The sequence below is a fragment of the Aspergillus costaricaensis genome (assembly GCF_003184835.1).
Source record: "Aspergillus costaricaensis CBS 115574 unplaced genomic scaffold BO79scaffold_4, whole genome shotgun sequence".
Classification (NCBI taxonomy): Eukaryota; Fungi; Ascomycota; class Eurotiomycetes; order Eurotiales; family Aspergillaceae; genus Aspergillus; species Aspergillus costaricensis.
Genome location: NW_020291804.1, coordinates 452,202 through 465,620, shown reverse-complemented (window position 1 = coordinate 465,620; position 13,419 = coordinate 452,202). Strand labels below are relative to the sequence as shown.

The window sequence follows — 13,419 nt, the reverse complement described above, 5'->3', positions numbered from 1 at the left end:
AAAAAATTTAAAAAAAGGAATGAGGGAAAAAAAAAAGAGGAGAAGGGCGACCTGACGTGTTGTGCTCGATTGTCGAGTTGATCCTGTGTCAACACCCGCTGCCCTATAAAGCGCGGATGCCCCGCGGCCTTCCACCCCTTCCGTCGTCGACTGCTTTTCTTCTTCTTTGCTTCCATCCCACCAACAACCTTGCTTCTGCAAATCATCTGGTTCATCTCCCTTGTTCATCACTCCTCATCAACTACCTTTTATTTCATCTCGAATAACCCACACCCATCCCACCTTCATCATGCCTCCCAAGAAGACTTCCACCACCGGTACCACCACCACCAAGAAGTCCGGCTCGAGCCACGCTTCCTACCGTGGTATGTTTTGACTGATCTTTCACCACCACCCCATCGCGTAGCATTGAAATTAATATCATTTTTGTCGCGAATGACTGCTGATTCCATGAATATAGATATGATCAAGGATGCTATCCTGAATGTGAGTTAATCACGCTGTTCCCGGTGCGCGTTGGGATGACGGGCGCTGGGCGGGATCTCCGACCGTGACACGTCTACACGGTGCTTAATTGTCCCAACGCCCCATCGGGCTCCTGCTTGTTTCTCCTCCCAAATGGGTCGCTGACATCTTTCGCAACAGCTGAAAGAGCGCAATGGTAGCAGGTAAGTTGTTTCGTGTTTCTTCTCCCCCGCCCGATGCAGGGTCCCGTTCGCTGGCGACGTGGCAACCTACCACCCTGTCCAGGTCGCGATCTCGGCTGACTCGTCTTGTTTCTCCTCGACTGTAGCCGCCAGTCGATCAAGAAATATGTTCAGGCGAACAACAAGATTGCTTCTGCCTCCACCAACGCCTTTGACAGCCAGTTCAACAAGGCCATCAAGGCTGGTGTTGAGAAGGGCGAGTTCCTTCAGCCCAAGGGTAAGTTTATCCATCGCGCGCATTTTTATTCTCCTCATGTCGCCACGGTATTCGATACTCTTGATACGGAAGGCCGTGTCTTGACTGTCGTCGTTCGCGTCTTTCATTTTTCCGTCTTGATTTTCGATGGGGCGTGTCAACTGACGCGTCGTCAACCAGGCCCGTCCGGACCCGTGAAGCTTGCCAAGAAGGAAGCTGCCCCCAAGCCTGCTGCTAAGGTAAGTCTTAATCAATAACATCTGGAACTGATCGAGAGTCATTACTAACGCCGTCTATAGAAGACTGCCACCAAGGCTGCTACTGCTAAGAAGCCTGCTGCCAAGAAGACCGAGAAGACCGAGAAGGCCGAGAAGCCCAAGACCACCAAGAAGGCCACCACCACCACTGCTAAGAAGCCTGTTGGCCGGCCCAAGGCTAACACGGCCAAGCCTCGCAAGGCCTCCACTACTGTAAGTTGTAGACCCGTGCCTTCTCACCCCGGACGGACAGGGTATACTAATCTTGAAGCAGGCTCCTGCCGTTGTCGACAAGCCCAAGGTCCTCAAAACCACCAAGAGTGGCCGGGTGACTAAGACGACGGCTAAGCCTGCAGAGAAGGCCACCAAGAAGACCACTAAGAAGGCTGCAAAGGAGACTGCTGCTTAAATCTGTGGGCGCCTGAGACCGTGTTGTCGGCGACCACTTGAACCCGGCTCCTCCTAGTCGGTGATGTGTGCCTCGGATGATCTTTCTCGAGCTATATTCCCTTTGTCTCTTCTGCTGTAATTTTTTATTTCCTTTATTTTTTTTGTTCCTTGGCCACTTTTTGATCAATGGGGGAACTGTTTCTGGGATATGCCGTGGATTGTTTACACTTTCGTTTTCAGTGTCGGTAGGGTTGGCGTCTTGCGATGGATCTTGCACCGGGATATGTTGTGCTTAACTCTTATGTTTCTTTTTGGGACACTTGTCTAAGGACAGGTGTGACGTTATGCAATGAAACTGCTTGTCCATTTCTTCAATTGAGCTGAGATGCAGTGTAGCGGATTCGTAGTTTCCTGGTAGAGACATCCTGAAGTATACCCTGCCAGTGGCGCAGTATTCGTCATCAACTATATCAAGTTGAAGGAATGATCCCCAATGATGCGCAAGAAGATTCGCAACTAGCGCAAATCAAAGAACCAAATGCACGCCAGTACATAGATATCTATAGTCTATACAGTATACAGAGTAGCTCCAAAACAGTCAATTTTAAGCTTAATGTATACATCCGCGGGTGTGCTTAGTAGTTAGTACGTGCTAGGAAGAAAGAAGTGGACCGACCGACCGGTGAACTGGGAACTCGGATGAAGTCACTCACCGGACCATCTAAGTAAATAACTACTAGATAGGAATTACTACTTACTATTCGATACCGAAGCGTGGACGGAAGCCGGAAGCTCATTCGACTAGAAAGCCAGTAGATTATTTACTTCCATACTTACTTACTTTTTAGCACCCGACCGGGTCCTCCCTCCCCCCCTCCGCTCCGGCCCAAAAATAGCAAATTGCGCCCACTCACCTTCTAGGTCCAATTTTTGCCTCCCTCTGCTGAGTGGTTGTGGTTTCTTTCCTTTCCGGGTGATCCGCTGAGTCAGGGATAATTGATTGATTAATTAAGTAATTGTGTTCATAAAAATGATAAGTTAGGTTATTACTCCGTGGTATTAGTTACTTGATTAAGGAAGTAGTTGGTTAACTCCGAGGAGAGAGGTGGGTGTTTATGTGCCTGGGGCTTTGCAATGTTACGGGGGGTATGTTTGGTGGCCCGGTATTGGGGATACAGAAATCGTCCTTGGTGTTGAAATGAAACGAATTGAATTGAATTGAATTGAATCGATTCGGAACGACGTCAAGTGTAGTAGTAAGTATCTTTCCGCTGCACATACAGAATGTTCATCCCTGGCTAGGGCTGGGGATGGGATGGGATGGGTTGTGATTCTCCCGCCTATCGTTTAGTTAATATGCGCAATGATTGGATTGATTCGCTTTGCAGGTGACCTGATACATCGTGGGTGGTGGGAAACTCCCTACCTTGTGAGTAGTACCTATTGCGTCAGGGCAAGGAGGAAGTTGGTTTTGAGGGGGGGATGATGTGACGTTGGCATTACTGGTGATCATCAGTGCAGAATCCACTGGAAAGGCGGGATGGGCTGCTACTATCTAGTATGTTACTGTTAAGGAGATAATATACCACTCAATTTGATTCTGTTGTTGTATCGAATGTCAGTTCTCGAGTTTGAGGAATCGAGTCGAGACGCCGGATCGTTGGTTTAGTTAGTAGTCGTTGGTTATTATAGCCCCAGCCACCGTTTTTCCGGAGGAATTCTGACGTTGGCAGCCATAATGCAAGCCAGATGTATTTACTGCGTACATGGCTTGAGAGATGGAAGATCTGTAGCTATCATTTGTCATTTTTTATTGACGAGGGTCATTCCTGCATTGGGCGGGCACGTAATCAGTAAACCAGGGGGTGCGGGCTGGGCTGGGCTGCCTTCACAGTGTGTGCGTGTGTGTGTGTGGAGGGAGTAAGTGAGTGTGCTTCATCTGCCTATCCCTACTTTTCAAATCGAAGGCAATTATAATCGACGGGGGCGCGGAAAGGCCAGGTGTTGTTGGATATGAAAAGTGTCCCACCAATCTACTCCATACGCTGGAGATCATTGCGACAGCTCTTGCCCCCCCAAAGATTCAATCAGGGGCCGGCTAGTCAGTCACTTCTCTGAAAGTAGTAGTAGTAGTAGTAGCTCGAACACGATTTTCCAATCTAACATGTCATGGACGGGTGGAGACACGACCCGACAGATGTTCCTTATGCATCCTGCCCTGTACGTGCTCATCAATCTCTCCGGTGGTCGTTGTGTTGGATGGTTATCTCTCGTCTTGCATGCAGCCAGCGTGTGTGAGTGGTAAGGAGGTTTCGGTTGTACCTTACTGTGCCTCGTTCCCCTTTTATTTTATCTGGCATTATCTGTTTGAGTAGTTTATGTATATGACTAGTAGAGACGGAAAAGTGTCTTTTGTTGTTCAATTGACGAGAACAGCTAGAGAGAGAACCCTTTCAGGGCTTAGTTAAGGGTTCAGTAGGTTGATCGGCTCAGGGCGTGAGGATGGTTAGTTAAATGATTGATGGATGACCTTTTAGATGTCTGCCTGCGACGGGGTCATCATGCCAAGCCTCCTGATACCACCATACTTACATACGGTATGGAAGTACTAGTATGTATGTATGTATGGATGGATGTATGTATGAGTGGTTCGGTCAGTCACGGGGAGGAGAGAGGGGGGAACACATCGGAAAGATAAGATACCTTGTTTTTTTTTATTCTGTTGCATATTTGCATGGGGATGGGATTGAAGATTGTTGAATGATCTCTCTGACTGCTCAGATTTAGAATCTAACTTTTTTCTTTCTTTCTGATGGAGGGTGTGATTCTTACCTAGATATACTACTTGCCATTCATCGGTACACGGATCAGTACCCAACCAACAACCCGAGGAAAGCTGAAGAGTGGAGCTGGTGCTACTCTTTCCTTATTATCGGACCAGACTCACTTACTCACTCACCTCCAAACCGGGTCCTTTCCCCTTCTTTTGCACTTTGGGTCTAACTTTGTTTTTCAGCAACTTCTGGGAAGGAGTTAATAATCATCGTAATAATAACAACCACACATATACAGTAATCTCTCAGATCATATTATTATTAGGCTGGAAAAAAAAAAGTGAGACAGGAAGGGGGGTTTTGTTGTGTTGTTGTCAAAAGGAAAAGGATTGACAAATCTTCCCTAGACTTCTTCTTTTTCCTTTCTCTCTCTCCTTTGCACTGTCCATTCGTCTTCTCTCTCTCACACACACTCTTTTTACGTAGTTGTGCCTGTCTCTCTCTCCTCCCCTTTCGCGTGGTATTACCGTTACCAGTTACCACCAGTTCTAGCCAAGGCACAGTGCAAGCCGTAAACTCTCCACGTTCGTTCGTTTTTTTTAGCTTGCGAAATACGGGTACCGTCTCGGACCTTGGCATCTTCTGGAGTCTCTCTCGGGTTGTCTCTCTTTCGCTCTCGCTCTCCCGTTTCGCTCTCTCTCTCTCTCACTCGCTCTCTCGCTCTCTTGCGTCTTCGCTCCAACTTCATTCTCTTATCCTGCTGCTCTCCCCCCCCCCATCATTTCGCCATCCTCCTCCCCTCCTCTTCTGTCCATTCCACCAGAACTCGCCTTTCGTCTTTCCCTATCGCTGCCAACCTCATCCTTTCCTTTTCCTGCTTGTCGCTAGTTACTGCAACTGATACCCCGACCGTACAACTCTTCGTTTCTCTCACCTGTTTTAATTTCGATTGTACACCTTTTCCACACCCCCCGTCACCTTCATCGGACCGATTCTACCAGCCTCCACGCCAAACCTCAAACCGCGGGACACGTCGATTGTGTCGTACCATCTGCCTCGTCTAGTGTTCGCCTGAATATGCCTATCAGTCGTTAAACTTTCTGCCGCCCGCTGGCTTCCCCAGCTTAATCCGGGAACTTTGACTGTTCTTGCATTGCAACCGCTGCCATTGATCGATTAATCTCCTCCCCCCCCCTTCCTCTCGCGCTCTTACCCCCTCCCTTCTACCCGTTGCGTCGCCGATAGGGTCTTTCGACTTTCCAACGACCCGGGACCTCAGTACTCCTACCTGCCCCTAAATCCTGAGGCTAATACCGACCTTCCCTCATCGCTACTTCCTCCATCCCGCTCTCCCTACCTCTCTGTCTCCGCTGGACTTCTGAGCCAACCCAAGCGACCATGCCCTCCTTCTCTAACGACGTCGCATACCAATCGTCCACTGCAACGGCTACTCACCCGCGTCCATTCGACTCACCGCAGGGGAAAACGTCGGAGAAAACGTCCGTCGGAAATACGTTCTTATGGACAAATTGGCCCAATGGCGACACGAACCATCTGGATGCCCCTCCAAATGACCGCCAACTCACCAACGGCAGTGCCTACTCCCTGAATGGTCCGCGCTCCAGTGCCAGCTCATATACGAGGGAATTGCCGCATTCGAAAGACGGCAGCATGCACTCCTTGGGAAATGGTTCGGCCCGGGAACCCAGAGAAGGCGGGAGGCCCTCGACAACATTAGATCGCGATGTCTCCAGGAAGTCAGTCGAAAGAAGCGTTCGTGCAGCCTCGCCGACGGCATCGGTCACCAGTCAGCAGATCAATGGGACGTTGAACCCCCGATCGCTCAACGGCAAGCCGACGGTGAATGGAGACTACCCTCGACCGTCCGCTGATGATCTGGTTGCTCCCGATGTAGTGGCTAATGCTTCGGCGACGCGATTGTCCACCTCTCAGCCTGATGACGCTGGCCGTCTCTCGCCGGATCCCGATCGATTGTCGCCCTCCTCGCCCTCTCAGAAGAGTCCCCATCGGTACTCTTCTCCCCCTGTACCATCTGGCATGGACGTTAATGCGCAAGATCCGAACAACACCGGCCTTCGACATCGACACACGTTGCAAGTCCCACGAAACAGCAGCGGGCGCCGGAGTAGCCGGGACCAAACTGAGGATGCTGCCTACAGCAGCGGTCGGTTGTCTCCCACGGCCGGAATTCGCCGTACTTCTTTCAGCTTGGCCCGGCGCGCCACCCGCACCAACCAGTCAGATATGCTTTCCGACGATGCCCCTCCGGACGAAGATGCGGCTCGATGGGCGGAAGCAATCAAACAGAGGCGAGCTTCTAAGAGAAGACGTCGGGATGATGACGACGACGACCACGTTATCGTTGGCACCAGGGTCGACCAGAATCATGTGAATTATGTTACTGCTTACAACATGCTCACCGGCATTCGGTTCACGGTGTCGAGGATCAATGCGAAGATGGATCGGGAGCTGACTCCGGCCGACTTTGAGGCAAAGCACAAGTTCTCTTTTGATATGTATGCGCCTAGGTTATTGCTCACTATATTTGCCATTACGTTACTGATCGTTGATGTTGGACAGAACCGGAAACGAATTGACCCCTTCCGCCAAATACGATTTCAAATTCAAGGACTATGCGCCCTGGGTTTTCCGTCACCTTCGGGCAAAGTTCCGACTTGATCCGGCCGACTACCTGATGTCCCTAACCAGCAAATACATCCTTTCTGAACTTGGCTCGCCAGGAAAGAGTGGAAGCTTCTTCTACTTTTCCAGAGACTACAAATACATCATCAAAACAATTCATCATTCCGAACACAAACTATTGCGGAAGATTCTTCCGGAATACTACAGACATGTCGAGCAAAACCCGAACACTTTGATTTCGCAATTCTACGGTCTCCATCGCGTTAAGATGGCCTATGGTCGCAAAATCCACTTCGTTGTCATGAACAACCTGTTCCCTCCTCACCGCGATATCCACCAGACATTCGACTTGAAGGGTTCGATGATTGGACGTGATCTGCGCGAGGAGGATTTGGAGAAGAACCCGAGAGCGACTTTGAAGGATTTGAACTGGGTCCGGAGGAATCGCGAGATACAGTGTGGTCCGTCAAAGCGGGACTTCTTTTTGGCTCAGCTCAAACGTGATGTTGAATTGCTGAAGAAGTTGAAGATCATGGACTACTCTCTTTTAGTGGGTATCCACGACGTAGGACGAGGGAACGAGGAGAAGCTGCGGGACAAGACGCTACAGGTTTTCCAACCCGGGGGTGACCGTGAGGAAGAAGCCAGTCCAAATATGCTGATGCGCACGCCTTCCAAACTGGAGAATGAGCGCAAGGCCCGCGAACTGCGCATGCTGATCAAGCGTGAGCGTCCAGTGCCGCTTGACAAAGCGGCCGCTAAGATGCCCGAGGAGATTCTTGATGAACGGAAATTCCATGTCTTCTATGCCGATGATGGTGGATTCCGCGCCACGCACGAAAACGGCCAGCCCGGCGAGGAGATCTATTATCTTGGAATCATTGACTGCTTGACTCACGTAAGTTGATTGCATTGGAACAATTGGGTCTTTTGACTAACTGGCTGTGCAGTACGGAATGGTGAAGAAGATTGAACACTTTTTCAAGGGTCTTTCACATGACCGAACACAAATTTCGCCTATACCACCAGAGGGCTACGGTGATCGGTTCATCAACTTCATCAAGGGCATCACAATGTCCAAGGAGGAAGCCGAACGACATCGGGAAGCCCGAGCAGAGGGTAGGCCCTCAGTGGAGCGTTCCGAGTCTGTCGAACGGACCATGCAAGCAGCTGAGAAGGAGGCTGCCAAGGATGTCTCGCACGCCCAGCCTCGGACGCTATCGACTGTTCGAGACTCGTCAGACCCCAGCGGCGTTGTTGCGCCTTCATTCTTGCCGATCGTCGATGAGGCTGGAGAGGCCAGTAGCGTTGGAGGGCAAAGCCAACATAGTCGCCATGGTCCACCTTCTGCGGCGGAAAAGGAACTTCCTCCGATTCCTCAACAAAATGGGATGCCCTTCGCTGGAAAAGGCAAGGCAGTGTCTCGGAATGAGCAACCTGGCATGGTTTCTGTCTCCGGCAGACAATAACCGTCACGGTGCTAATTTCCAGTCGTTTTTCATGATATCCTCGTTCGCAGCTCATAATGCTTTGTTCATACCCTGGCGCCACGGATCCTCTACTGCTGCCCGCAACGCATCTTCTCCTCATCTTCCACCTTTGTCCCGCAAGCATCTCTGTGATAGTCTCATGTTACCACGATTGATGTGATTCCTTTTGCATCATCGGGCCCTGCCCGTCTGTCAGGATCAACCCTGACATCCAATGGCTCCTGCTTGATACGGATCATTCCTCTGATCAAATGGTATCATTCGGGGGCTCTACTTTCATTTCTACCAACACTGCATGGCAAGCAATATTCGATCATGTTTTCTAACATCTTTTGTATCAACTACCTGTCTCTCACTCACTTCTATTGTCTGTCTTTTTTTTCAACCTCTCCTCTTTCCTAGTGTCATGTCTCGACAGCCCGTTCTGTCGAGTCAAGCTTTTTAGCTTGTGCATTCTGATTTTTGGTCATGGAGAATCAATTGGTATCAACCGATCTACTTGCTTCGACATGACCCACAACTTTCCTGTATCAAATATTTCTACCGTTTTCTCATTTTTTTTGTTCCCTTTGTGCAAACTTCATACTGCTGAACACTCACCTACTACATCTGGATTTCTTATCCGGCCTCACTCTTTGACTGACTATATTTCTTTCCTTGCCCTTTCCACATCTTTTGGCTTAGCATACATTGTCTGGTTGTTTGGCATCATTGGGCCTCTGTTTGATTTGTATACATGGACGGGAGAAGCGACTTGTGCGCGTGAGCAGGTTCGAGCGACTTAATTCTGTTGGTGTTTTCCCACTGATGTTCTGCTTTTTCTTTTTTTTCAAACGCATTCCTCTTATCTCATTGAGCTCGTCTTTCCTTTAGAAGATTGATAGAAGACGCACAGCAAGTAGAGAATTGATACCATCATCGCCTTTTTCTGTTCAATGAATCAATGTCCTGATACTCTAGAGGTCTTATCTTTGTAGACTGGAAGCATACGTAGATACTGAGTCCACATGTAGTAGCAATCACCGACTACTCGTAGACATTAAAGGGGATAGAAGAAATGTATAGCAATTTACGACTACTATTAAGACTACTACTACTACTACCACCTTAGTTCAAGAAAGCAGGTTATATTTCAGCCCACAAATCCAAATCATAATTCATTTCGCACCGACACTACTTTGCCTAAGTGGGTATTTCCATGTTCAAATTGAACAACCAGCGTAACCGAGCAAGGAAAAAAGCATCAAAGTCAAGCAGTAAGCAGGAAAACACCTTGATAGGGAAGAAAGAAGGAAATATAAGAAGGTTCATCACAAGTTAGAGAAGAAAGAAGAAAGAAAAAGGGAGCATTAAAGAAGAGAAGAGAAGAAAAAAAGTACGCCATAGGAAAATAACTATGGCTTGGCTTTGAGGAAAGGGAAACAAGAGAAAAATGGAAACGTGAATTCGCGAAGATCGACCAGAGGGTGAATAAAAAGAACACAGATGACGCCATAGCAAGATGCATGAAAAGTTCATCCGTCCCGATGCCATTCACGGACGAGTCGTTAGGATGTGAGTGGGATTGGGCTGGAGGGAGAGAAGTAAAACACAAGAGTAAAAGTAAGGAAGAGAAAAAAGAGAAAAAAAAAAAGACCGCCTGCCGCCTCCCGTGAACGCCACCTCAATCCAGTGATTCAATCATTTCTGGTAGTTGCTGTTAGAGACACTTTTGTTTTATTATGTTTTGGTGTTGTGAGTTTGAAAGTTGTGGTGGAAGATAGATAGGTAAAGTGAGTGCTTTCGTGCACACCCATCTTCTGTGAGTTTCTCGTCTTTGTGAGAGATGCATCAAAGCTCAAAGTGAGCACCGAAAGTAGAGCGCGCGCGTGAAAGTCGTAACGGAAAATAGCGAAGTCGCGTTATTACTCGGCCTTGCCTTGGGTAACCTTAGCAGCCTGGATAGCGGACATCTTCTGGGTCCATCCTTGAGTGGGCTGAGGCTTCTTGACAGTGCGCAGGTCGTCAGTGGAGAATCCAGAGATACGCATATTGTACTTGCGCTCCAAGACCAGCTGAATATCGCGGATCTCGAGAGTCGAGGACGGGCGCAGTTTGGCGAGACGGCAGGCATCAGTGATCACATCGTCAACAAAGTCATCTGCCATTTGAAGGATGAACTGCACACAAGGACAATTAGACTTTTATTGATTCTGAGAAGAATTATAGGAACTAACGCGACTTACCTCTTCAGCATCAGGAGTGAGTCCTTCACCTTCACCACCACCAGTGACCTGACGAACAAGAATATCCAGCATCTTCTTGCTCAGAACGCGCTGACCTTCACCCTCGAGCACGTAGCCAGGGTGTTTCTGGATTGCAGGCTGATTCATGACACCAACTGCGCCGTGACTGGGTCCGCCAGACAACGTGGGTCGAGCGGGAGCCATGTTGACGGGCTCTGGAGGAGGCACGTTCAAGTTCTTCGGGATGGCCATATTGATGCTACGCGCGTTAGTATCAGCGGAGCGGTTGGGGATGTAGCCCTGGGGGTGAGCGTGAGTGTTGGCCCCAGGCTGGGTAACGTTCTGCTGCTGGTTCATGTTGTTATTGTTGTTAACGTTGTTGTTAGAGTAGTTCTGCGCAGCTTGAGCCATGGCAGCCTGCTGAGACAAAGGACGAGGTTGGACCATGGTCTGAGCCCCAGGAGGAGTTGGAGTTGAACCGTCCACGTTGGGGACTTGAGTGAAGGTGACCTGTGAACCGGGTGGGCCCTGCTGTGACTGTGCCTGGACCTGGACCTGGGCCTGCGGCTGTTGCTGAGGTGCTTGCTGTGGCGGCTGCTGCTGCTGCTGGGGCACAGCAGAGACGGCAGGCGTGGCGCCCTGTGTGGTTGGCGTCTGACCAGGCTGTGAAGTCGAAGGCGACATCGCAGTCTGTCCCGCCTGGTTGCGTGCAGCGGAAACTGCCGAAGTTATGGTGTGAGGAGCCGGAGTAGGGGTCTGGCCTGGATGCATGGTGCCGGGGACACTTGGTGGACGGCCGTCGGCGGGGCCAGCAGCTGTACCGGGCGCAGCTTGAGTAGGAGCTTGTTGAGGATGCGCTTGAGCAGGAACATGTTGTTGGACACCAGCTCGCTGTTGCTGGGCCTTAAAGGTATCCTGCTGTTCCTTGAATTTGTTCAGGAAGTCGCTTCCCTCGCGGTAAAGCTTCTCCGCCGCAAGTTGCCGGTTCTTGAACTCCTGCACCTCCTCCTGGGTCATATTTCCCGCCGACTGACGCGTCGCAAACTGTTGTCTGAGATCCGCGATCCGCGCCCGTCCGATCTCCTGCTTCTGAAGCGCGATGCCATATCGTAGTTTGGCTTCGGGGAGCCAGGTCTGGGCCTGCTCGTTGCTGATGTTTGGAGGGAGGAAGAACTGCAGCGTGTTGACCTTCTGCTGGATCTGCGGGAGAAGCTGCGCGAAATTCTGCGGATTGACCGACTGCGACCGCTGGACTGGTTGACCTGGTTGCGCAGCGTTTGCCGCTTGCAATTGCTGGTGCTGCATTTGGCGGCTCTGCTGGAACGCGCGCATGCCTTTCATGAGATTTTGAGAGATCTGGGTCAGTCTCGCGTGAGCCTGTTGATACTCTGTAGTCTGCGGTTCCCGACTATTGAGATGCTCCCATAAGGTCCGCACGAGCTGGGTGTGTTGGGCTTTCTGCTGGTCGTTGAGATGGGGGAGCTTCTGGACTTGGTCGGTTCGGATCAGGTTGGAGTGCTGCGGCATCATCGGCTGGGCTGCAGGGGCCTGGGGTTGAGCAGCCTGGGGCTGTGCCTGTGAGTTGTCCATCCTGGCAATGATGGTGATTGGGCTGCGTTGTGGGGGAAAAGTGAAGACAGCGATGGGGGGAAGAGGTTGGATAACACTGTTGGGGATAGCGGAGAGCGGGTTTCTCAGGCACGTGTCCCGAGCGCCCCGACAGGCGTTAAAGAAGGTAAAAGGGGATCGGAACGAAACGAGATTAGATGAGACTATGCCTAGGAGCGAAGGCTTTGACAAATCACAGCTATATCTCGTCTGAGAGGATGGAGGAGCGGAGCGGAAGGTTGATCGGGGGGGAAAGAAGTGAGAGATTTGGAGATGGCAATTGGGGGTCGGCGAGCCTGAGGCTTGGCACAAGTGCTCACTGCCGGTTCTCAATAACGAGCAAATGAAGTGAGGAGAGCCAGTAACACTCAAGTCCATTTATAACAGTGGAATTGAACAACGTTTGTCTTACGGATCACTTCGGCTTTTCTGGACGCTCTCATACAGGTGTGATGTATTGAATGAGAAACGTCTGAAGCAGCACTGATCTAATGGTTCGGTCTCCTCTCCCGGATGGTGTGAAGCTCTGACGGTGCGATGAGGAGACGCTTTTATATACGCTGTTGCGTAACTAAAGTAAGGCTAATTGAGTAAGGGGGAGAGTGAATAAAGCTCCAGGGGGAAATGCCGATTCTACAAGAGATGAAGCCAGGGCTAGGTGATGGTTACAACAAGCTCACTTAAATAATGGATATTTTTGATTCAACAAAGTAGGACAAGACCGAATATCTCCTATAATGATAAAACCTCTAGGTGATATGGTAATTCTCCTTGGAGGACTCCGAGACACTCAACCGGTGCGGAGTGGTCATGCCTATACACAAACTGATCGACATCTTTGATGTGCAATGTACCAAATTCATTGCTCAAGTTAGCCGCGTAATGCCTGTATGAGACGCATTGAGATGATGCGCCCCAAGGAATAGCAAGGAATAGCTAGTCCTGGCAGTTCAGATCGCGGTACATCCTCGCTAAAAGTTAATAATGATGATATAAGCGCAAGCATGCAGTCCTGACGAGTCTCCGTGGCCGGACTTGGCCGCACCAGAAGCTGCAGAACATCTAGCGATATTGGCAAAAAGCCAAGTTGGGGAGAAGCCGCACAGCA

General features: G+C 50.0%; 3 protein-coding genes across 3 annotated transcripts; 2 read left to right on the top strand and 1 right to left on the bottom strand.

Annotated features, from left to right (window-relative positions):
* Positions 1 to 51: 51 nt before the first annotated feature.
* On the top strand, positions 52 to 1,637 carry BO79DRAFT_207115 (histone H1/H5 family protein). Its single transcript, XM_025682111.1, has 7 exons — positions 52 to 365; positions 461 to 486; positions 646 to 668; positions 794 to 924; positions 1,084 to 1,142; positions 1,203 to 1,373; positions 1,522 to 1,637. Exons 1-7 carry the CDS (start codon positions 290 to 292, stop codon positions 1,567 to 1,569), a joined length of 534 nt encoding a protein of 177 aa, XP_025543511.1. The 5' UTR covers positions 52 to 289; the 3' UTR covers positions 1,570 to 1,637.
* A 3,706-nt stretch (positions 1,638 to 5,343) lies between these two features.
* Positions 5,344 to 8,722, top strand: BO79DRAFT_55045 (1-phosphatidylinositol-4-phosphate 5-kinase). The gene is made up of 3 exons (XM_025689410.1): positions 5,344 to 6,861; positions 6,926 to 7,886; positions 7,939 to 8,722. Exons 1-3 carry the CDS (start codon positions 5,723 to 5,725, stop codon positions 8,455 to 8,457), a joined length of 2,619 nt encoding a protein of 872 aa, XP_025543510.1. The 5' UTR covers positions 5,344 to 5,722; the 3' UTR covers positions 8,458 to 8,722.
* Positions 8,723 to 10,382: 1,660 nt separating this feature from the next.
* BO79DRAFT_138764 (putative transcription initiation factor TFIID subunit 12) lies at positions 10,383 to 12,293 on the bottom strand (the record flags this gene model as incomplete). Its single annotated transcript, XM_025678169.1, has 2 exons — positions 10,383 to 10,637; positions 10,704 to 12,293. 2 exons carry the CDS (start codon positions 12,291 to 12,293, stop codon positions 10,383 to 10,385), a joined length of 1,845 nt encoding a protein of 614 aa, XP_025543509.1.
* Between the last annotated feature and the right edge of the window lie 1,126 nt (positions 12,294 to 13,419).